This window comes from Leucoraja erinacea, chromosome 18, assembly GCF_028641065.1.
Source record: "Leucoraja erinacea ecotype New England chromosome 18, Leri_hhj_1, whole genome shotgun sequence".
NCBI classification, from domain to species: domain Eukaryota; kingdom Metazoa; phylum Chordata; class Chondrichthyes; order Rajiformes; family Rajidae; genus Leucoraja; species Leucoraja erinaceus.
This window is the reverse complement of record NC_073394.1, coordinates 3,939,194-3,964,609: the sequence shown is the minus strand read 5'-3', so window position 1 is coordinate 3,964,609 and position 25,416 is coordinate 3,939,194. Positions and strand designations below refer to the sequence as shown.

The following is a 25,416-nucleotide window of genomic DNA, read 5'->3' as shown; positions in this document are numbered from 1 at the left end:
ACACACACACATACACACACACACATACACACACACACACACACACACACACACACACACACACACACACACACACACACACACACATACACACACACACACACACACACACACACACACACACACACACACACACACACACACACACACACACACACACACACACACACGCACACACACACACACATACGCACATATACACACGTTTACCACACACCTGCACCGCACATCATATTGAATGGCAGTGCAGGCTCGAAGGCACGAATACACTCCTGCACCTAATTTCTATATTTCTATTTCTATATACATATTGGTACATATATACACATGTAAACATATATACATATACACACATGTTTTTGTGTACACACAACATATATAAATACACACATGAGCATGCACACATATATACATGTGTTTGTATAGATATATGCATATATAGGTGCATAAATATATGTGTGTGTGTGTGTACACATATATATATATACATGTATATATATATATATACACACATATATAATCATATATACACACATGCACACATGCATGCACATAACAAACAAACAATAATGGTGCAATAATAACAATATTAGTGTGTGTAGTCCAGAGCTTAACCATTCCTTGGTGAATTGTGTTTTCCAAATCCCAATCACCTAATTCAAAGTAAGTCACGCTGATTAATAATCCCGGCAACTTGAGAATGTACAATTAATAATGGCTGCAGAGAGGCACTCATTGTGATCAGTTTCCCACTCAGTCTCCCCCCAGGTACAATTGATGAAGTTTACACTCGACAGCCACTCACCATTAAATTAAGTGAAAATGATTTCCTACTTCGGTGCTGAGGGAAATCTCATCTTGTTTGCCTGAAAACAGGCTGCCCTCCCTGTAAAATGTCCTTGGTGATAACACATAAACAGAATAGCTGACGCTGCAGCTGATGTCTTTGGCTCTTTAGACTTTAGACTGTAGAGATACAGCGCGGAAATAGGCCCTTCGGCCCACCGAGTCCGTGCCGACCAGCGATCACGCCGTACACTCGCATGACCCTACACACATAACAAGCCATCAACCTACTTGCTTCTTAAATTGTTTAGTGTTTTCAGTCATTAAAGTTCCTGGATCCTAGAATCTTACTGCTCCTTCAACAGGGAAGCAGGCCCTTCGGCCCGACTTCGTTTCTTTTTGTTTTAGTTTAGAGATACAGCTGACTAACATGCCCCATCTACACAGTCCTGCAGCCTGCCTGCATTTGGCCCATATCCCTCCAAACTTTTGCCTATCCACGTACCTGTCCAAATGCCTTTTAAAGGTGTTTCTTTTTTAAAAATTTTATTTTTATTAGAAGTACGGTAAATTACAATACTACACAACACATATATCTTAATACATTTTTTGTACCGCTTCATTTTTTTTTGAGCTTTAAGAAAAAGATAGAAGTAAGGAAAGTAAAGAAAGTGCGCAAGAGTCGTGAAGTGCAAGAGTGTTGGGAAAAGAAAGCCCCTTAGAAAAGAAGTTAGAGAAGGAAGTAAAGTGAGAAAATAGACCCTAGAAAAGAAAGAAAAAGAAAATAGGAACAATCGCTCTATTATAACATTAAACTCCGCAGAAAGGGGACTACCAACCAAGTCTGTTTTTGTTGTTTTACCTCCCGTTACCAGGTCCTGATACCATTTATTTATTTATTTATTTATTTATTTTAAATTACTATTGCACCTCATACTTGTAATAGGTCCAGAAACATAGACCACGTCTTTTGGAATTGGTCTGCTTTACCTGCTAAGAGGAATCTCATCTCTTCCAGATGTAATGTTTCAAACATATTTGATATCCACATTTTTATTGTTGATGTGGGCGCATTTTTCCAGAATTTAAGTATAAGCTTTTTTCCCATTATTAGCCCGTAATTAAATAAATTCTTCTGAAACACGTTTAGTTCAGGGTTACCTTCCGATATTCCAAAAATAATCCATTCTGGTTTTGGTACCAGTTTTATTTTGATTAATTTTGAAAAAGTATCAAATATTTCATACCAGAATTTTTGGATTTTTGTACAAAAAACAAAAGAGTGCGCGATGGTAGCTTCTTGACACAGGCATTTATCACAGATTGGTGAAACATTAGGGAAGATTTTATTTAATTTAGTTTTTGAATAATATAATCTATGTAATGTTTTGAATTGGATGAGCGTATGTCATACGTTGATCGAACATTTATGCACCTGTAGTAAATGATTATCCCAGCTCTCTTTTGAAATTTTTATAGCTAATTCTTGTTCCCAATCTCTTCTAATTCCATCTGTTGTGGGTATTTCTATGTTTAAAATGATATTATATAGGTACGATATTAGATTAGCTGATTCCGCCTTTGTCTTCATTGCTTCATCCAATAAGTCGGAAGGCATATTATGATAGTCTTTTGTGTGTTTTTTCAGATAATCACGAATTTGAAGATATTTAAAATATTGGTTATTTTTCAAATTATATTTCAGTTGTAGTTGTTGAAATGATAGTAATTTCCCCAATTCATACAGATCTTCGAGCGTTTTGATTCCCATTCTTTCCCATTGTATAAATGATTTGTCTATGATTGATGGTTTAAACGATGGATTATTGACTATTGGTATTAAAAGAGATAGGTTTCTTAATTTTAAATTCTGTTTTATTTGTTTCCATGTTCTAATTGTGTTATGTATAATTGGATTTTTATTATAATTTTTATTATTCAAATTTATTGGTGAGAGGATGGTCGCTCCTATATTACTCGGGGAGCAGTCCCCTTTTTCCATTACCATCCAGTCCGCCTGCTGGGCAGAATTGTCCAGCAGGTGAATCATATTTTTAATATTTACTGCCCAATTATAATACATAAAATTAGGGAGCGCTAGACCCCCCCAGCTCTTTTCGTTTATTGAGGTGTGCTATTTGTATTCTATGGGATTTATAATCCCATATAAAATTTGTAATGTCTGAGTCCAATTTTTTGAAAAACTTTTTTGGGAGATATATAGGTATTGATTGAAATAGGTATAGGATTTGTGGTAAGAAAATCATTTTAATAGCATTTATTCTGCCTATTAAGGACATCGGAAGTGTTTTCCAGAATTTAATCAGATTATTCAATTTCTTGAGTAAGGGGTTATAATTGGCTTTAAACATATCCTGGTAATTTCTAGTAATTTCAATTCCCAAATATTTGAATTTTCCTGTAGCTATTTTAAAGATCATATTGAATGGCGGTGCAGGCTCGAAGGGCCGAATGGCCTACTCCTGCACCTAATTTCTATGTTTCTATTTCTATATACATATCGGTACATATATACACATATAAACATATATACATATACACACATGTTTTTGTGTACACACAACATATATAAATACGAGCATGCACACATATATACATGTGTTTGTATAGATATATGCATATATAGGTGCATAAATATATGTGTGTGTGTGTACACATATATATATATACATATATATATGTATACACATATATAATCATATATACACACATGCACACATGCATGCACATAACAAACAAACAATAATGGTGCAATAATAACAATATTAGTGTGTGTAGTCCAGAGCTTAACCATTCCTTGGTGAATTGTGTTTTCCAAATCCCAATCACCTAATTCAAAGTAAGTCACGCTGATTAATAATCCCGACAACTTGAGAATGTACAATTAATAATGGCTGCAGAGAGGCACTCATTGTGATCAGTTTTCCACTCAGTCACCCCCCCCCAGGTACAATTGATGAAGTTTCCACTCGACAGCCACTCACCATTAAATTAAGTGAAAATGATTTCCTACTTCGGTGCTGAGGGAAATCTCGTCTTGTTTGCCTGAAAACAGGCTACCCTCCCTGTAAAATATCCTTGGTGATAACACATTAACAGAATAGCTGACGCCGAAGCTGATGTCTTTGGCTCTTTAGACTTTAGACTGTAGAGATACAGCGCGGAAATAGGCCCTTCGGCCCACCGAGTCCGTGCCGACCAGCGATCACGCCGTACACTCGCATGACCCTACACACATAACAAGCCATCAACCTACTTGCTTCCTAAATTGTTTAGTGTTTTCAGTCATTACAGTTCCTGGATCCTAGAATCTCACTGCTCCTTCAACAGGGAAGCAGGCCCTTCGGCCCAACTTCGCTTCTTTTTGTTTTAGTTTAGAGATACAGCTGACTAACATGCCCCATCTAACATGCCCCGAGGTCTAATCGAAGGCTCAGAGGGGATAGAACCTTCTCTGTTGCTGCTCCAGCACTCTGGAACACCCTGCCGTTGCACATCAGACAGGCCCCCTCACTGTCCATCTTCAAATCCAGTGTTAAAACACATTTGTACTCCCTGGCTTTTGACCATGCCTGAGACTTTGCTTCTGTTTTTGGTGTTTTTAATGTTTCTTTATTTTACATATCTTTTCCTACTATTTCTTTTGATTATTATTTTTGGTGTGTATTAACTTTTTTGTCAATGATTAGTGATGCACAGCACTTTGTTGCAACTATGATTGTTTCTAAAGTGCTCTATAAATAAAATTATTATTATTATTGTTATTATTATCTACACAATCCTGCCTGCCTGCATTTGGCCCATATCCCTCCAAACTTTTTCCTATCCACGTACCTGTCCAAATGCCTTTTAAAGGTGTTTCATCTGCATCTCTTATGGCCCTGTCCCACTTAGATGATTTTTTTAGTCGACTAGGCTGTTGCAACATGGTCGCAGGGGTCATGAGTCGTCTTCTCAATCGTCTTTCTGGTCGCCGCTGGATTTTCAACGCGTTCAAAAATTTTTCAGCGACAGTGGGTTTGACGCTAATTACCGTAGCTTGACGTAGGCGCAGTCGCAGGTTGTCACCAGGTTAACGTTGGTTACCGCCACAATGTCGTAGATTCCAGCCGGAGCTGACTTTGGTGAATTCCGTTGTCGTATTTGCCGGCAGTCCCCTCGGTGGGACGGGCCCATTATTCGTCCAAAGTAGGTAATTTCATTTCTTGATCACGTGTCACGATGCAAGCGGAGCACCAAGGCAAATTGCTTGTATGTGAATACTTGGCCAATAAACTTCTTATTCTTCTTCTAATGCATCAAACACTCTCCCTAAGAAATATATTCCCTTAATCTCTGACATTGCGGTGTGGACAGCCCTGGAGTGTCCAACCTCTTTCTGACAAACCTCCTCTACACTAAAGGGCCTGTCCCACTTACGTGTCCATGGCACGCAAATTAGGCGACCTCGTGGTCGCGTTGAGCAGCGACGGTCCTGCGAAGGTCGGGGGCGATTACGTGCGTACACACAGCCGTCTGGAGCGCGTGACGTCATTTGAAGATGGACACAAAGCTGGAGTAACTCAGCAGGACCGGCAGCATCTCTGAAGAGAAGCAATGGGTGACGTTTCGTGTCGAGACTCTTCTTCAGTCTGAAAAGAAGGGTCTTGACTTGAAACTTCATCCATTCCTTCTCTCCAGAGATGCTGCCGGTCCCGCTGAGTTACTCCAGCATTTTGTGTTTATCTTAAATTTTCTTGGCCCCACTCTGGGAGTAGAAGTGGGGGCGGACCCGGACCGCAATGGCCGTGAGTCTCAGGCCGAGCTCGGCGATCGTTTGCCTGCTTCTGCTGGAGGTGAGACGTTGTGTCGCACCAGGGTCTTGGGCCTGTCCCACTTTGACCGTCAGTTACACGACAGGCCCTTGGCGCGCGAAGATTTCGTTCACTACTAAAATTTCTGAGCCCCGCGCGATGTCACGCACAACTACATACCCCTCCGCGCTTCTAAGTGGGACCGGCCCCGCATGGCCCTACGATGCCCTTGCGCCTCAACGCAACCACGAGGTCGCGTAATTTGCGTGCTAAGGACATGTAAGTGGGACAGGCCCTTTAATCTTGCACTCTGGCCATCTAAATACTGATCCATTATTTGTTTTTGACTGAACCAAGTCCCTTTCTCCTTCATTAAACTGCTCCTGTACATTCTAGTTTTTCGAATTTTCTCTTAAATAATTGGATTTCAGAACTAGATTGTTACAGCAACATCACAGTTTGACTTGTCACACATAGTTGGTTTCAACGCAATACTCTTCAAGTCATGGTTTACAGTACTGTACATCACACTGTGCAGACTATTGCACTGTTACAACAACATAGTCGATAGCAATTACATGTTGAACATTTAAAACCAGATTAAATGTCCCGTTAACAAAGTTCATTTGATGATCTTGCCGATTCAATCTCATAGGCCACGGGTGGCTGTACAGCTCGCACAGCGGTAGAATTGCCGCCGTGCAGCGGCTTACAGAGACCCGGGTTTGATCCCGACTACGGGTCTTGTCTATATGGAGTTTGTACCTTCTCCCTGTGACCACGTGATATTTTCCACGAGATCTTTGTCTTCCTCCCACACATACAGGATTACTTGGCTTGGTACAAAATGTCAATTTTCCCTAGTGTGTGGTAGAATGGTGTTAGGCACGGACTCGATGGGCCGAAGGGCCTGTTTCCGTGCTGTATCTCCAAACTAAACTAAAAGCTCACTTGATAGTAGTCCTGGTCTTCACCTGAGAGAGATTAGCAAACGGATCTTACTGCTGTCAGGATGTTTCAATCAATTATATTTGTCATGTGTGTCGAGGTACAGTGAAAAGCTTTTGATGCCAAGTCAGGGGGTATGGGGAGAAGGCAAGAACGGGGTACTGATTGTGGATGATCATCCATGATCACATTGAATGGCGGTGCTGGCCCGAAGGGTCGAATGGCCTCCTCCTGCACCTATTGTCTATTGTCTATTAACCAGGCAGCGGAAAGACAATGCATGATTACAATCGAGCCATTTACAGTTCATAGATACATGTGAGGGAATCACTTTTAGTGCAAGGTAAAGCCAGTAAAGTCCGATCAAAGTGTTCAAGAAGGAACTGCAGATGCTGGAAGATTGAAGGTATACAAAAAAGCTGGAGAAAGTTAGCGGGTGCAGCAGCATCTATGGAGTGAAAGAAATAGGCGATGTTTCGGGCCAAAACTCTTCTTCAGACTGATGGGGGGTGGGGGGGGAGAAGGAAGGAAAAAGGGAGGAGGAGGAGCCCGAGGGCAGGGGGATGGGAGGAGACAGCTCGAGGGTTAAGGAAGGGGAGGAGACAGCAAGGGCTAGCAAAACTGGGAGAATTCAACGTTCATGCCATCCGGATGCAAGCAACCCAGGCGGAATATGAGGTGTTATTGAAACATAAAGCCCGATCAAAGATAGTCCGAGGGTCTCCAATAAGGTAGATGGTAGGTCAGGACTGCTCCTTAGTTGGTGATAGGATGGTTCAGTTGCCTGATAACACTTCACTGTGGCTGAGTAGTTTAATATTATTTTGTAGCCGCTAAAAGGTGCAATTTTATTGAAACATATAAGATTGGTAAGGGTTTGGACACGCTAGAGGCAGGAAACATGTTCCCGATGTTTGGGCAGTCCAGAACCAGGGGCCACAGTTTAAGAATAAGGGGTAAGCCATTTAGAATGGAGACGAGGAAACACTTCTTCGCACAGAGAGTGGTGAGTTTGTGGAATTCTCTGCCTCAGAGGGCGGTGGAGGCCGGTTCTCTGGATACTTTCAAGAGAGAGCTAGATAGAGCTCTTAAAGATAGCGGAGTCAGGAGATATGGGGAGAAGGCAGGAACGGGGTACTGATTGGGGATGATCAGCCATGATCACATTGAGTGGCGGTGCTGGCTCGAAGGGCTGAATGGCCTACTCTTGCATCTATTGTCTATTGAATAATCTGGTTACTGAACTGCTGGGTTGTAACGTTTCCAATTCATCAATTCTTTGAGAAATAAATCGGCCTAATTATTATCCTGTTTAGCGTTCAGGGATTGTTTAAGTTGTTTATCGGTACACTTCTATCTTTCCTTCCTGTCACCCAATTTACATTGAAAACTAAAGCATTGCCATGCAGGCTGGTGCAACAGCAATCATTTGTAACAGTTGCTTAATGTTTCTGCAGTAATCTTTAAGGGGTCGGCCATTTAGAACGGAGACGAGGAAACACTTTTTCACCCAGAGAGTTGTGAATCTGTGGAATTCTCTGCCTCAGAGGGCGGTGGAGGCCGATTCAATGGATGCATTCAAAAGAGGGTTAGGTAGAGAGCTCTTAGGGATAGCGGAATCAAGGGGCGTGGGGTGAAGGCAGGAACGGGGTACTGATTGTGGATGGTTAGCCACGATCATGTTGAATGGTAGTGGTGGCTCGAAGGGCTGAATGGCCTACTCCTGCAACTATTGTCTATGTATCTATGTATCTACGTATCTTTGTTCTGTATTCTACAAGGAACTCTGTCTATTGGTGAGTTTGCATAGAATTGCATTTTAGACAATAGACTACAGGTGCAGGATTAGGTCATTCGGCCCTTCAAGCCAGCACCGCCATTCAAAGTGATCATGGCTGATCATCCCCAATCAGTACCCCGTTCCTGCCTTCTCCCCATATCCCCTGACTCCGCTATCTTTTGGAGCCCTATCTATCTCTCCCTTGAAAGTATCCAGAGAACCGGCCACCACCGCCCTCTGAGGTAGAGAATTCCACAGACTCACCACTCTCTGTGAGAAAAAGTGTTTCCTCATCACCGTTCTAAATGGCTTACTCCTTATTCTTAAACTGTGGCCCCTGGTTCTGGACTCCCCCAACATCGGGAACATGTTTCCTGCCTCTAGCCTGTCCAAACCCTTAATAATCTTATATGTTTCAATATATGTTTTATTGATGTGTAATAAATAATATTCTTCCCAGCCCGTTGAGGAGATGTTGGTTTAATAATGGGTTTGATTAATGCTTGACAGAATCGAACAATGGCCATTGTCCACGAGACCTGCCCTCCGCTAGACTGTCCAACGCATGAACGCATTCAGCCGGAGAACAGATGTTGTAACGTATGTCGTGGTAAGTGCAAGTCCCTCTACTTAATATCCCAGTCAGCTACTTGTACTAGAAGCTTATATCTTGGGTAGGACATGAAAATGCTGGAGTAACTCAGCGGGACAGGCAAACGCTCACCTGCAGATCCAGGGACTGTTTCTTCTCAGCTGTTGTCACACAGAGAGTTATGAGTCTGTGGAATCCTCTGCCTTAGAGGCCGGTGGAGGCCGGTTCTCTGGATACTTTTCAAGAGAGAGCAAGATAGGACTCTTAAAGATAGCGGAGTCAGGGGATATGGGGAGAAGGCAGGATGGGGTACAGATTGGGGATGATCAGCCATGATCACATTGACTTAGAGGCAGGAAACATGTTCCCGATGTTGGGGCAGTCCAGAACCAGGGGCCACAGTTTAAGAATAAGGAGTAAGCCATTTAGAACGGAGATGAGGAAATACTTTTTCTCACAGAGAGTGGTGAGTCTGTGGAATTCTCTGCCTCAGAGGCCGGTGGAGACCGGTTCTCTGGATACTTTTCAAGAGAGAGCTAGATAGGACTCTTAAAGATAGCGGAGTCAGGGGATATGGGGAGAAGGCAGGAGTGGGGTACTGATTGGGGATGATCAGCCACGATCACATTGAATGGCGGTGCTGGCTCGAAGGGCCGAGTGGCCTAATCCTGCGCCTATTGTCTATTGTCTCTAACTGAACCATCCGACCACAACCAGGGCGGCACGGTGGCGCAGCGGTAGAGTTGCTGCCTTACAGCGTTGGCAGCGCAGGAGACCCGGGTTCGATCCCGACGACGGGTGCTGTCTGTGCGGAGTTTGCACGTTCTCCCCGGTGACCCGTGTGGGTTTTCTTCGAGATCTTCGGTTTCCTCCCACACTCCAAAGATGCACGGGTACATAGGGCAATTGGCTTGGTGTATATGTAAAAATTGTCCCTTGTGTGTGCAGGATAGTGTTACTGTGCGGGGATCACAGGTCAGCCAGGAATCGGTGGGCCGAAGGGCCTGTTTGTGCCCTGTTTCTCTAATCTAAACTAGAGAGCAGTGCTGAGCTACTATGGACCTCATTGGTGACCCTCGGACTATCCTTGCTCGGAATCTGCTGGCTTAACCTCGCACTGAACGTCATTCCCTTATCATGTATGTACATCCATGCTGTTCATTGGAATCATGTACGGCCTTTCCGCTGCTTGTTTAGCACGCAACATTGTACCTCGGTACACATGACTATAATGTGGACTGAGCTGAACGTCTCAGTACAGAAGGAATGGGTGACGTTTCTCCCCCTTCTCTCCAGAGATGCTGCCTGTCCACGCCGAGTCAAGGGCGTGTCGCACTTGGCCGCCATTCACGCGACAGGCCGGTAGTGACGGTCCCGCGATTCGCGCGCGTCATCATGCGTCCGTCTGGAGCGCTGACGTCATTTGGAGATAGACACAAATTGCAGGAGTAACTCAGCGGGAGCGGCAGCATCTCTGGAGAGACGGAATGGATGATGTTTCGGGTCGAAGCTATTCCTAAGTCTGTCCGAAACGTCACCCGTTGCTTCTCTCCAGAGATGCTGCCGGTCCCGCTGAGTTACTCCAGCATTTTGTGTCTATCTTCAATTTTCTTGGGAGTAGCAGTGGGGGCGGATCCGAATCCGGGTCCGGTTCCGCAACGGCCGTGAGCCCCAGGCCGAGCTCGGCGATCGTTTGGAGGTGAGACGTTGCATCGTGCCAGGGTGTCCCGCTTTGGCCATCAGTTACGCGACAGGCCGGTGGCAAGCGAAGATTTAGTGCAGAACGAAATCCTGGAGCGCTGTGGGATACCGCGCGCAACTCCACGCTCCTCCACGCCACTCCATGCACCCGTCCCGCGCTACCCACACGCTAACAGGTCGCGTAAATGGCGTGCAAATGACGGCCAAGTGGGACAGGCCCTTTACTCCAGCATTTAGTGTCTGATATCTTCGGTGCAAAGCAGCATCTGCAGTTCCTTCCTGCTTATAACTTGGGTGTTCAATGTGACTTGGTCCTCTCGGCCACCCTTAGAAACATAGAAACATAGAAAATAGGTGCAGGAGTAGGCCATTCGGCCCTTCGAGCCCGCACCGCCATTCAGTATGATCATGGCTGATCATCCAACTCAGTATCCCGTACCTGCCTTCTCTCCATACCCCCTGATCCCCTTAGCCACAAGGGCCACACCTAACTCCCTCTTAAATATAGCCAATGAACTGGCCTCAACTACCTTCTGTGACAGAGAGTTCCAGAGATTCACCACTCTCTGTGTGAAAAATGTTTTTCTCATCTCCGTCCTCAAAGATTTCCCCCCTTATCCTTAAACTGTGACCCCTTGTCCTGGACTTCCCCAACATCGGGAACAATCTTCCTGCATCTAGTCTGTCCAACCCCTTAAGAATTTTGTAAGTTTCTATAAGATCCCCCCTCAACCTTCTAAATTCTAGTGAGTACAAGCCGAGTCTATCCAGTCTTTCTTCATATGAAAGTCCTGACATGCCAGGAATCAGTCTGGTGAACCTTCTCTGTAAGGTTCTCCCTCTAAGGCAAGAATGTCTTTCCACTGATTAGGAGACCAAAACTGTACGCAATACTCCAGGCGTGGTCTCACCAAGACCCTGTACACCTGCAGTAGAACCTCCCTGCTCCTATACTCAAATCCAAATACTCTACCCTTCATGGAGGGTACCTCAGCATTCCACGTTAAACAGGCTCAGCCCTGGAGTTGCGCTGGGTTGCAGAGTGGCTACATCACTTTGCATTGGCGGGTGGCCAACTAATGCGCCACACCAATTGCGAGCTCTAATGCTCGTTGCGTGTTTCCTAGCGAGCCCCTGCTCCTTGAGTCATTGTTTGCTTAATTTTGTCGGCGAGAGATGATGAAAAATCCTGTTGGCAAATTGCCATCCGGTAATGAATTTGAAAGGACCTAATGACTGTGGCCGGTGCCAAGTTGCAGGAGAGGAAAGCAGCCCACAGGATTTACAGATGATTACTTTTATTGATTGATCTGACAAGAGCGTTTTTTTGGGGGAATTAGTTTTAATAAGAAAAAGCCATGCGATGCTTTGGAGAATTTCTGGGAGTCCTGGGCCTATTATTTATTATGGTGCCGATATAAACATTTCACCTTTCCTTCAATGTCACCTTCAGAGTCTTTACTGGGTGGTATCTGGGCACCAGTCAGTTTCTAGTAACAAAGTCCATTCTTATGTTGCTACCTGAGGTGCTGGCTCGAGGGGCTGAAAGGGCTCTGTGCATTTACCAGAGACTTCCAGCTGCTGTTTCCACAGTGCTAGGATCCAACGAACTGCCGTACAGACTTAGTTCTGAAGTTAGTTCAGAGATACAGTGCGGAAACGGGCCCTTCCGCTTACCGAGTCCGTGCCGACCAGCGATCCCACGCACAGTAACACTATCTTACACACACTAGGGACAATCTACATTCACACCAAGACAACTAACCTACAAACCTGAACGTCTTTGGAGTGCGGGAGGAAATCGAAGATCTCGAAGAAATCGAAACCCACGCATGTCACGGGGAGAACGTACAAACTCTGTACAGACGGCACCCGCAGTCGGGATCGAACCCGGGTCTCTGGCGCTGTGAGGCAGCAACTCTACCGCTGCGCCACCGTGCTGCCCTGTGGGAGTTATGGACATGTCTATGTTCAACTTACAGTTTGAAACACACTGTGTGCTTCACTTTGTGTAAGGCGCAATATGCATAAAGCCACTTATTCAGCACGGCATAACCGCATACCATTGTTACAATGGACGATAGACAACAGGTGCAGGAGGAGGCCATTTGGCCCATCGAGCCAGCACCGCCATTCAATGTGATCATGGCTGATCATCCCCAATCTGTACCCCAATCCTGCCTTCTCCCCATATCCCCTGACTCCGCTATCTTTAAGAGCCCTATCTAGCTCTCTCTTGAAAGTATCCAGAGAACCGGCCTCCACTGCCCTCTGAGGCAGAGAATTCCACAGACTCGCAACTCTCTGTGAGAAAAAGTGTTTTGCTCATCTCCGTTCTAAATGGCTTACCCCTTATTCTTAAACTGTGTGGCCCCTGGTTCTGGACCCCCCCCCCAACATCGGGAACTTGTTTCCTGCCTCTAGTGTGTCCAAACCCTTAATAATCTTATATGTTTCAATAAGACAACCTCTCATCCTTCCAAACTCCATCAATCTGAATGCCTGCATCATTGACTGGAAGGAACGATTTCAAATCCCACGAAGGCAGCTGGGCAATTTAAATAGAATTAATAAAATATTTCTGGAATTAGAAGTCCACTCTCAGTAATGATGTGCATGATACTAATGAAGTGTTGTTGTAACCCATCTGGCCTGCTCGGCTGCATCTGAGATCTGTAGTCCTTGTCCGGTCTGGTATGTGTGTGTGTCACTACACACGTGCAGTAACGCGTTTCAGAGACACAGTGCCGAACCAGGCCCTTCAGCCCACCGGGTCCGTGTCGACCAGCGGTTCCCCCCTCCCCACACGTTAACACTACCCTACACACACTAGGGACAATTTTGCAATGGTACCAACCCAAATAACCTACAAACCTACAGCTCTTTGGAGTGCGGGAGGAAACCATAGATCTTGGAGAAAAACACACGTAGGTCACGGGGAGAACGTGCAAACTCCGTACAGGCAGCGCACATAGTCGGGATCGAACCTGCGTCTCTGGTATCTCTACCACTACGCCCATCAACACCCCAGGAATTGGCTTGGTGCTGGTCCTCTGAGGAACCTTTTTGGGTCGGGAGCCTTGTACAAACAGCGCTAAACGTTACCAACCCACATCCTCCAGAGATGCTGCCGGACCCACACCTCCAGTACTCTGTTTCTCCTTGAGTAAACCAGCATCTGCAGCTCCTGACTTCAACATGTTCAGTGCCGATCCTGTCAACGTGTCACTGGTGGAAAAGCAAGGTGTGGTCCTTCTGCCAGGCAGGTTTATAACTCCCTGATACTGGCCACTCAAGTAGAGAGAGAGAGAGAGAGGTAAAAAAGGAGTATGATATGCTTGCCTTCATTAATCGGGGCGATGAGTGTAAGGGTAAGGAAGACATGATGCAGTTTTGGTCTCTGAGTTTGAGGGAGGACATTCTTGCTATTGAGGGAGTGCAGCGTTGGTTCACCAGGTTAATTCCCGGGATGTCGGGACTGTCATATGTTGAGAGAGTGGAGCGGCTGGGCTTGTATACTCTGGAATCTAGAAGGATGAGAGGGGATCTTGTTAAAACATAGAAGATTATTAAGGGTTTGGACACGCTAGAGGCAGGAAACATGCCCCCGATGTTGGGGGAGTCCAGAACCAGGGGCCACAGTTTGAGAATAATCCTTTTAGAACGGAGATGAGGAAACACTTTTTCTCACATAGAGTTGTGAGTCTGTGGAATTCTCTGCCTCAGAGGGTGGTGGAGGCCTGTTTTCTGGATACTTTCAAGAGAGAGCTAGATAGGGCTCTTAAAGGTAGTGGAGTCAGGGGATATGGGGAGAAGGCAGGAACGGGGTACTGATTGTGGATGATCAGCCATGATCACATTGAATGGCGGTGCTGGCTCGAGGGGCTGAAGGGGCTCTGTGCATTTACCGGAGTTATTTCTTCTCGTAATTTTGTGCACCTAAAATGGGAGTAAACCTGCTCCGGTTTACTCCGATACACCATAAGATCAGCCATTCTCCTTGCAGTTCCAAGTTTCTTATGAGTGAGCGATCGCTGGTCGGCATGGACTCGGTGGGCCGAAGGGCCTGTTTTTCCCTGTTGTATCTCGAAACGAAAAGGCACAGTCGTCCAAAGAACAGTTTGGCACAGGGTCTGGTTCTGTTTGTGTGACTTCTACTGTGCTCCTGTTGTTTCTGATGCAAATACCCAATGGAGATGGAGGAGAACTGATTGAATGTAGATAGCCGGTCATCACCTGCTTGAAGAAACACTTTGAAGATCTCACGATCAGCTCATCCCCTGAGATGTTGCCCTTGGCTCTGTTTGATAACACTGTTTCCATTCCGGCTGCCACCTCTTAGCTGTTTCCCAAATGAAAAAGAATACAACATTTGGAAATGATGGAGCCCAGTTGAAGTGTGTTAGGAAGGAATCGCAGATGCTGGTTTACACCGAAGACAGACACAAAATGCTGGAGTAACTCAGCGGGACAGACAGCATCATTGGAGAGAAGGCACGGGTGAATTTTCGGGTCGGAGACCCTTCTTCAGAAGAATCCAGTTGAAGTTTAGTTTAGTTTAGACAACAGACAATAGGTGCAGGCGTAGGCCATTCGGCCCTTCGAGCCAGCGCCGCCATTCAATGTGATCATGGCTGATCATCCCCAATCAGTACCCCGTTCCTGCCTTCTCCCCATATCCCCTGACTCTGCTATTTTTAAGAGCCCTATCTAGCTCTCTCTTGAAAGTATCCAGAGAACCTGCCTCCACCGCCCTCTGAGGCAGAGAATTCCACAGACTCATCACTCTCTGTGAGAAAAAGTGTTTCCTCGTCTCCGTTCTAAATGGCTTACTCCTTATTCTTAAACTGTGACCCCTGGTTCTGGACTCCCCCATCATCGGGAACATGTTTCCTGCCTCTAGTGTGTCCAAGCCCTAAACAATCTTATATGTTTCAATGAGATCCCCTCTCATTCTTCTAAACTCCACAGAGTGTACAAGCCCAGCTGCTCCATTCCCTCAGCATATGACAGTCCCGCCATCCCGGGAATTAACCTTGTAAACCTACGCTGCGCTCCCTCAATAGCAAGAATGCCCTTCCTCAAATTAGGGGACCAAAACTGCACACAATACTCCAGGTGTGGTCTCACTAGGGCCCTGTACAACTGCAGAAGGACCTCTTTGCTCCTATATTCGATTCCTCTTGTTATAAAGGCCATCATGCCATTCGCTTTCTTCACTGCCTGCTGTACCTGCATGCTTACTTTCATAGTTTGTTAGTTTGGAGAGACAGCCTGGAAACAGGACCTTCAGCCCAACGAGTCCATGCCGACCAGCGATCACCCACGGACCAGTTCTATCCGACACGGTGGGGACAACTTTCAGAAACCAACTGACCTACGGGCCTGCGTATCTTTGGAATGAGGAGGAAACTGGAACCGGGTTCGATCCTGTCGATGGGTGCTGTCTGTACAGAGTTTGTACGCTCGCCCAGTAACCGCGTGGGTTTTCTCCAGGTGCTTCCGTTTCCTCCCACACTCCAAAGACGTACAGGTTTACAGGTTAATTGGCTTGGGTAAAATTCTAAATTCCCCTTAGTGTGTAGAATGGCGTCGGATTGTACTCATATACGGGGTGATCACTGGGCGGAGTGGACTCAGTTGGCCGAAGGGACTGTTTCCGCGCAGTATCTCTGAAGCCTAAATTTCTAAAGACTAAAGGGCCTGTCCCACTGGACGAGGTAATTCAAGAGTTCTTCCGAGTTTTCCCCTAATTCGAACTCGGAGAATGTCCGTAGCGGGTCCGTAGGAGTTCGTGGATGTCTCGTAGCGGCTCGTACGAGTAAAAAGTAACAATTATTTTCATCACAAGTATTTTTTAACTCGTGGACATTTTTCGCAGCGTCGAAAAAAGGTCACGAGTTTACCGGATTTCCCGAGTACTTACCGTTACTCGTACGAGCCGCTACGGGACATCCACGAGGCCCCTACGGACAGTCTCTGAGTTCGAATCAGGGGAAAACTCAGGGGAACTCTTGAATTACCCCGTACAGTGGGACAGGCCCTTTACTTTGTCATCAGCAAGAATGTTACAAAACACTCCTCACCCCCCCACCCCCTGTCTCTCTCAGAACCTGCAAGACCCACACAAACTTCCTACATCAAACTTGTCAAAACCCATAGAACTGGCTCGGAAACAAATAGTCTTCAGTTGCAAGGGGACGGAGATTTAAATTAATAATATTTCCTGCTTTTTCTTTTCTCCTCTGCATTTGTCTGCAATTTTTTTTAAACAATTTGATCAACTTCTGTAAGGAAATTAAGTGACTCTATTCCCAAGTCTCTCGTTTCCATTTAGTAGGTGGCACCATTGTAGTAATAAATGCTCAGAATTATAGTAGTTCTATATTCAATTGTAGCATTGAAATGATATTCAAAGAATAATGTCCTGGCAATGCTGTTCCTGTGCTTGTTACATTAACTAATTTCTTTACTTGAATAAAATGCTAATTTCCTCCATTCTCAGAGTGTGTCAGCACTTTGATGCTGATTGCCATTTATATTTTCACATTAACAAAAATCCCCTTCCTGTGCTGCCTGGAATATATACAGCGGGAAGGTTGCAATTTTAATATGGCCCAAAATCCATTTATTCTAATGGAATATCATGCTAGACATGGAGGCACAAGAGACTGCAGATGCTTGGATTTGTAAGAAAAACACAAAGTGCTGGAGGAACTCGACGGGTCAGGCAGCAACTGTGGAGCGAGTGGGCAGGCCATGTTTTTGTTTTACACAGAGGGTGGTGGGGGGATGGAGCTGCCAGGGGAGGTAGTCGAGGCTGGGACTATCCCAACGTTTCAGAAACAATTAGACAGGTGCATGGATACAGGTTTGGAGGGATATGGCTAAACGACAGGTGTAGCTGGGACATGGGAGGGATAAGTGGGGGCTAATTACTCTATGCCTCGAGCAGGTGGATACCATAAGTACTAATGTACAATACTGGGACATAAAAGTTGTGGCTCGGTGATGGAAGGCAAAGTTCTGGGCCGACGGAAGTCGAGGTCAAAGCCCCCGGCGGGGCGCTGTTTCCACGCTGTATTACTCTATGCCTCGAGCTGTTGCCCCGACTGTGATACCATAAGTACAAGAGACAGGACATGGTGTGGTTGGCACGGAAGGAAGGCCAGTGGTGTCAATCCACAGTCCATATATCTTTTATTTTGATTAGAGATACAATGCTTAGACCACGACGATCAGCGTTCCCCGCACGCTAACACTATCCTACACACACACTGGGGACAATTTACAATTTTACCAAAGCCAATTCACCTACGAACCTGTACGCCTTTGGAGTGTGGGAGGAAACCGAAGCTCCTGGAGAAATCCCACGCAGGTCACAGGGGGAACATACAAACTCCGTACAGACAGCACGCGGAGTCCGGATCTAACCCGGGTCTCTGGCGCCATGAGGCAGCAACTCTACCGCTGCGCCACTGAATTGATAATCAACTATATATGTTCAGCTATGTTGTTTGATTTAGGTGGTGTCTTCCTGACTTCAGAGCGGACGAAACGAGTTTGTAATATGAACAAACTTAATTCTTGTTTAGTACGGGTGTCAGAGGTTATGGGTAGAAGGCAGGAGTGATGGAGTCAGGAGGGAGAGGTAGATCAGCCATGATTGAATGGCGGAGTAGATTATTAGGGCACATGGTATTGGGGGTAGAGTGCTGACATGGATAGAAAATTGGTTGGCAGACAGGAAACAAAGAGTAGGGATTAACGGGTCCCTTTCAGAATGGCCGGCAGTGACTAGTGTGGTACCGCAAGGCTCGGTGCTGGGACCGCAGCTATTTGCAATATACATCAATGATTTGGATGAAGGGATTCAAAGTAACATTAGCAAATTTGCAGATGACACAAAGCTGGGTGGCAGTGTGAACTGTGAGGAGGATGCTATGAGAATGCAGGGTGACTTGGACAGGTTGGGGGAGTGGGCAGTTGCATGGCAGATGCAGTTTAATGTGGATAAATGTGAGGTTATCCACTTTGATAGCAAAAACAGGAAGGCAGATTATTATCTAAATTGTGTCAAGTTGGGAAAGGGGGAAGTACAACTGGATCCGAGTGTCCTTGTTCATCAGTCACTGAAAGTAAGCATGCAGGTACAGCAGGCATTGAAGAAAGCAGATGCAATGTTGGCCTTTATAACAAGAGGAGTTGAGTATAGGAGCAAAGAGGTCCTTCTGCAGTTGTACAGGGCCCTGGTGAGACCACACCTGTATTGTGTGCATCTATTGTCTATAGAAATGGTGGGCCGAATGGCCTAATTCCGTTCCTATCACTTATGACCTTATGAAACTCAGCCACCATTATGAAATCAATGCAAACGTGTTAATCTCTCTCCTGTTATTGCTCCCGTCACTGTCTCTCATTGGATTGAAGAAAGATTATTCCACTGCCTTTAGTACATTAGCAGCAGGAAAATACTTGTCCATTGGGAATTAGATTCCTGTAGTTTCCGCATTAGTAATAACAATTACTAATCAAAAGGATTCCGTTCTCTATGTTGACAACACACACCATCAGGTGCCACTGGGAATAATTAGTCTCATCGGGGATTGTCAGGAATGAGAGTTTTTTTACAAAATATAGGGTTTAATTTCTCCAGAGATTTCATTTTGCAGAGAAGTACTAAATTAAGCATCTGGCTGCGTGTATAAAAGCAATTAGCAGGAAGAGGGTTAAATCAAATGCGTTGGAAGGTTTAAGATGAAGATGTTTTGTTGTGCTTGTCATTTATATAAGTCGATGAGATAAAAGGCACTGCAGGTGCTGTTTTACAAAAAGAAAAGCGTTCACTGTGATATATGTAAAAACGTTCAGTATTACGCACACGCACACGCGTCAGGCACGGTGGCACAGCGGCAGAGTTGCTGCCTCACAGCGCCAGAGACCCGGGTTCGATCCTGACCTCGGGTGCTGTCTGTACGGAGTTTGCACGTTCTCCCCGTGATCTGCGTGGGTTTTCTCCGGGAGCTCCGATATCCTCCCGCCCACCCAAGACGTGCAGGTTTGTATCTTAGTTGGCTCGGTGTATGTGTAAATTGTCCCCAGTGCGTGTAGGATAGTGTTAGTGTGCGGGGATCGCTGGTCAGCACGGGCTCGGTGGGCCGAAGGGCCTGTTTCCGCGTGCGTAACGTAACTTGTAACTTGCAACGTAGGATATCCAGACAACTTCAGCGAAGAAATCGCGAGTCATGGTTTCATTGAGGTGCCCAGATACACAACATGTCAATCAGGAGAAATGAGTGTAGCTGGGTCATGTTGGCCGGTGTGGGCAAGATGGGCCGAAGGGCCTGTTCCCGTGCTGTACCACTCGATGACTCTGTGGGTGAAAGAATATAACTTTAAGAGTTTTTGTGAAATCCATTGACAGGATTCGAAATGCGATTTAATTTTCTAAAAATGAGCATTGAATTACTGAACGCTCCGCTCCTCAATTACTTGAACTGCCGACTGTAAAATTGCAATTTTCAGAACAGGATGTGCTGTTTGCTGCATCTGATTCTCCAATTCTCATTATCGTTATGTTATCCTGAATCTTGATTTAAGTAGACAAACCTGTTTGTTGAAGTAGTCAGTTGCAAATACCAGCTCTTTGATAAATACGTTGTTAACCACATACATATAGAGTCAAAGAGTGATACAGCATGGAAACAGGCCCTTTGGCCCAACGTGCCCACACCGGCCAACATGTCCCATCTACACTAGTCTCACCTGCCTGCGCTTGGTCCACATCCCTCCAAGCCTGTCCTATCCGTACCTGTCTAACTGTTTCTTAAATGTTGGGATAGTCCCAGCCTCAACTACCTCCTCCGGCAGCTCGTTCCATACACCCGCCACCCTTTGTGTGAAAAAGCTGCCCCTCAGATTCCTCTTAAATCTTTTCCCCTTCATCTTACACCCATGTCCTCTAATCCTCCTTATAAGAAGGAACTGCAGATGCTGGAAAATCGAAGGTGGACAAAAATGCTGGAGAAACTCAGCGGATGAGGCAGCATCTATGGAGCGAAGGAAATAGGCGATGTTTCGGGTCAAAACCCTTCTTTAGACTGATGTGAGGGTGGGGAAGGAGAAAGTCTGAAGAAGGGTTTCGACCCGAAACGTTGCCTATTTCCTTCGCTCCATAGATGCTGCCTCACCCGCAGAGTTTCTCCAGCATTTTTGTCTACCTCCTCTAATCCTCAATTCACCTACTCTGGGCAAGAGACTCTGTGCATCTATCCTCTGGCAGCTTGTTCCATGCACCCATCTCCCTTTCACCAATGTGTGCAAAAAAACAGTGCCTGCCCACTCGCTCCGCAGATGCTGCTTGACCTGCCGGCCAATGTGCCAAAAGCCTTTTTGACCACCTTTGATCACCAAGCGACTCAACCTTCAAGGAACCATGCAGCTGTACTCCTAGATCCCACTACTCTACAACGCTACATCAGCGGTCACTCGAAACGAGTATGACTATCCTCTCATGGAGGACGCCTGTGCGTGACTTTGTTTCATGTGGGGAGACTGGTGCACAGACAGTCCTTGACAGATTTGGGTCAGGACCCAGTGGCACGGAGACCCTTTTCTGCTGCAGCCTTCATCCGCCTTCCCAGCCGATGTGACGCTCCACTAAGGTCAGCCATCGTCCTCCGCCTGTTCCACCGTTGAGGTCTTGGTTGGATGGCTCTTTGTCAGAGACCTCCCCTCGACCTTACCGCCATGGGTGGCCCTACCAGGAGCACAGCTCCAGACGGCATCGCTCTCAGGATCTCAGGACCACACAAGCTTCTCCACCACGACAAGGTGACAATCCACGGAGAATTCAACAGAGGCACACCATTCACTGTATAGGCCCTGCCCATGTTAGAGGTGATTATTGTAATGCCCTTGTTACTGTTGTACATAAAGCCTTCCTTGATTCGGAGCACACAGACCAGGCTGCCCACCATCAACTCCATCTACACTTCACATGGCCTTGCGAAATCAAGGGGCTATTCCCCCTTCCACCTTTCCCATTGGGAAGGAGCCTGAAATAATGGAACAGTTTCTTCCAAGCTGTTATCAAACTATTGAACAGTCCGCCCATAATCTCGGATGTGGTCTCAATGTTCGAACTTACAGTTTGCAACATACGAGGAGTTTGATTTGCCAGGACACACAAAACACATTTTAACATGAACATCCACCACAGTGACTCCTCCACATTCCTCACTGTGGTGGAAGGCGAAAAAAAAAGTTCCATCTCATCCCTTCTTTGTTTCTCCCCTTTAACCTCCAGGAACCAGACTGATTCCTGGGATCCATCTGTCTTATGAAGAAAGACTGGATAGACTTGGTTTCTACTCTTCAATCTCTTCCCTTTGAGAGGCGGTTATAGAAACTCGAGCCTTCTTATTGGACGGGACGATGCAGGTTCCCGTTCCCGTGGTAATATCCCGCTCCAGGATCGTGGGGTTACAGGGGGGGGATAAGGGGGGGGGGGGGGGGAAAACCGAGATGAGGAACATCAAGTCACAATCAGAGAGTGGTGATCTATCTTTCCCTCTCTGCCACCCATTTGAGGCTCCATGCTATATCTAAGAGGGAGTTAGATGTGTCCCTTGTGGCAAAAGGGATCAGGGGTAGCTGTCAAGGCTCTACAGGATAAAAACTGCTCCGATATGATCAGCCAGAATCATATTGAATGGCGTTGGCTACAAGGGCGAATGGCCTCTACTCCTGCACCTAATTTCTATGTTTCTATTAATCTCTTCCTTTCTCCTTTTTTAAGCCTTCCTTTGACGGGATAATCTTGGTTAATATGGCCAGCGGAGTTTGCCTCGTGTTGGGGTGATCAAGCTGCCTGCATCCCACTCAGCACGGCCCATCAAGTCATTATAATGGCTATCTTTTCTCTCAACACTGGTATCCTGCTCTTTCCCATAGAAACATGACAAACCTTACCAACCAAGTAGGTGTCAGCTGCCATAAAAACTGCCATTCAGCCCTTCGGAGCCCAGCACCGTCATTCAATATGATCATGGGGTCTGATCATGCCAACCCTCAGTTATCCACGCTCTTTTTTAATATCTTTCGATACCCTACTGATCCCCCTTAAGGGCCTGTCCCACTGCACAAATATATATATAATTATATTCTGCACACTGGTATTTTGCTCTTTGCTCTACATGTTCTACTTGTGTCCAGCTTGCTTGTAATCATGTATAGTATGATCTGATTTAACTGGATCGCACACAAACAAAAGCTTTTCTGAAGAAGGGTTTTGGCCCGAAACGTCGCCTATTTCCTTCGCTCCATAGATGCCGCTGCACCCGCTGAGTTTCTCCAGCATTTTTGTCTACCTTAGCTTTTCACCATACCTTGTTCATTGGTGTAAATGGACGCGGTGTTTTGCCTCTCCTCATGTGGCCTCACCCAGGGCTTATTTGTTGCAGGCCACGATTTCTGTGCAGAAGGACATCAGTGTGGTGAGAACTCTGAGTGCTGGAACGTGAACAGCAGAGCCGTGTGCATGTGCAAGAAAGGCTACGTCGCCACACAGGGCGACTCGGCCAACTGCGAAGGTAAGGAGATGGTTTCATTTTCTCTTTGGTCATTTTGACTTTGGACTGTTCTCTGGCCTGTGATTGTGGGAAGGACAGCCGAGCGATTCAGAGCCATGGCGCTGGGTGGAAAAGGGCTCTGCCCGAGCCGGCTGCCCGCCTGCCCGCCTGTCCACCCCTTTTCTGGGGTTAGGTCCACGCCCGGGTGGTTTTAGAGCGGGACTGCGCGCAGTCCACGGGCACCCTGGAGGATTTCCGGGACCGCTGGGCACCGCGGGGGGGATGAGATGTATTCCCTCTGTATGGATGGTGATATAATTGTGTAATACTCCATTCAGTATTTCAGAACATTTGTTTTACTTTGTATTATGCTGGTGGGGTTGTTTGCATTGTTTTGTATTGTACATATTAGTTTTGGAAATAATTGATTAAAGTTATTTTTGGTTAAAAATAAACAAACAGAGCGTTTTCAGATTGCTCGGGGGTTCTTCAGCTGTTTGTGTTGTGAAACTTGGTTGTACGAGAGGCTGCCATAGCATATGTTGAGCGCTTGACATCACTGGGCCTGGACTCGCTGGAGTTTAGTAGGTTGTGCGGGGACCTCATTGAAACTTACAGAATAATGAAAGGCACAGATAGAGTGGATGTGGAGAGGATGTTTCCACTGGTGGGAGAGTCCAGGACCAGAGGTCACAGCCTCGGAATTAAAGGGCGCTCTTTTAGAAAGGAGGTGAGGAGGAACTTTTTTAGTCAGAGGGTGGTGAATCTGTGGAGCACATTGCCACAGAGGGTTGTGGAGCCCAAGACTCGATGGGCCGAATGGTCTAATTCTGCCGCTATAACTTGTGACTTTAGTCTTGCTGGGGAAGCTTGAGCGGTGGCGCAGCGGTAGAGTTTGCTGCCTTACCGTGAATGCAGCGCCGGAGACCCAGGTTCGATCCTGACTACGGGCGCTGTCTGTACGGAGTTTGCACGTTCTAACCGTGACCCACGTGGGTTTTCTCCGAGATCTTCGGTTTCCTCCCACACTCCAAAGACGAACAGGTTTGTAGGTTAATTGGCTTGGTGGTAAATGTAAAAATTGTCCGTTGTGTGTGTCGGATGATGTTAGTGTGCGGGGATCGCTGGTCGGCGCGGACACGGTGGGCCGAAGGGCCTGTCTCCGCGCTGTATCTCTAAACTAAACTAAACATTATTATATAGTGTGTGTGGTGGCTGGGAACAGCAGGGGACGTGACAGTGTTATCGCATCTTTATAATACAGTGTGAATACTTTAATTACTTGTCCCTGTTGCCGTGACGATCGGCAGAATGAATTTTACAGAATACAATTCACCGACACTACAATACGACAGGTTTAACATTACATGCAGCGAAGTGTTTCAGGACAGGGGACTCATGGTGATGTTTCTCACTCACACCGAGCAATTTCCTGCCCTTGTTTTTGCATGTCCAGCTTCTGCGATATGTATTTCTCCAAGGACTCGGATTTCCTGCACCCCAAACAAACCCCCAGGCCCGCTGGCACAGCGGTAGAGCTGCTGCCTTAAGACCCGGGTTCGATCCCGACTACGGGAGATGTCTGTACGGAGTTGGCACCTTCTCTCTGTGACCAGCGTGGAATTTCTCATAGATCTTCAGTTTCCTCCCACACTCCAAAGATTGTAAGTTAATTGGCTTGGTGTAAGTGTAAATTGTCCCCAGTGTGTGTAGGACAGTGTTAGTGTGTAGGGGATCGCTGGTCGGCGTGGACTCGGTGGGCTGAAGGGCCTGTTTCCGCACTGTATCTCTAAATAAAACTGCGGATGCTGGAATTAAATGCAGATTTGTGGAATTCTCTGCCACAGGATGGAGTGGAGGCCGATTCACTGGATGTTTTCAAGAGAGAGTTAGATTTTGCTCTTTGGGCTAAAGGAATCAAGGGATATGGGGGAGAAAGCCGGAATGGGGTACTGATTTTAGATGATCAGCCATGATCGCATTGAATGGCGGTGCTGGCTCATTCAATGATTGCATTGAATGGCGGTGCTGGCTCAAAGGGCTGAATGGCCTACTCCTGCACCTATTATCTAATAGTACAAAAAGCAATGCCCCCAAGTCTATGTACGTATAGTTCAGAGCTTATTTGGCGGTTGCAGTGCTTAATAGAAACATAGAAACATAGAAACATAGAAATTAGGTGCAGGAGTAGAGGCCATTCGGCCCTTCGAGCCTGCACCGCCA

The 25,416-nt window shown here is 46.2% G+C and overlaps 1 protein-coding gene across 1 annotated transcript in view; it reads left to right on the top strand.

Moving 5' to 3' along the window:
• Nucleotides 1–25,416, top strand: part of LOC129705574 (protein kinase C-binding protein NELL1-like) — a 336,887-nt gene that overhangs the window by 42,429 nt on the left and 269,042 nt on the right. The window contains exons 5-6 of the mRNA XM_055649174.1: nucleotides 8,839–8,938; nucleotides 23,086–23,214. Coding sequence (XP_055505149.1) covers nucleotides 8,839–8,938; nucleotides 23,086–23,214 — 229 coding nt within the window. The remainder of the gene's footprint in view (nucleotides 1–8,838; nucleotides 8,939–23,085; nucleotides 23,215–25,416) is intronic.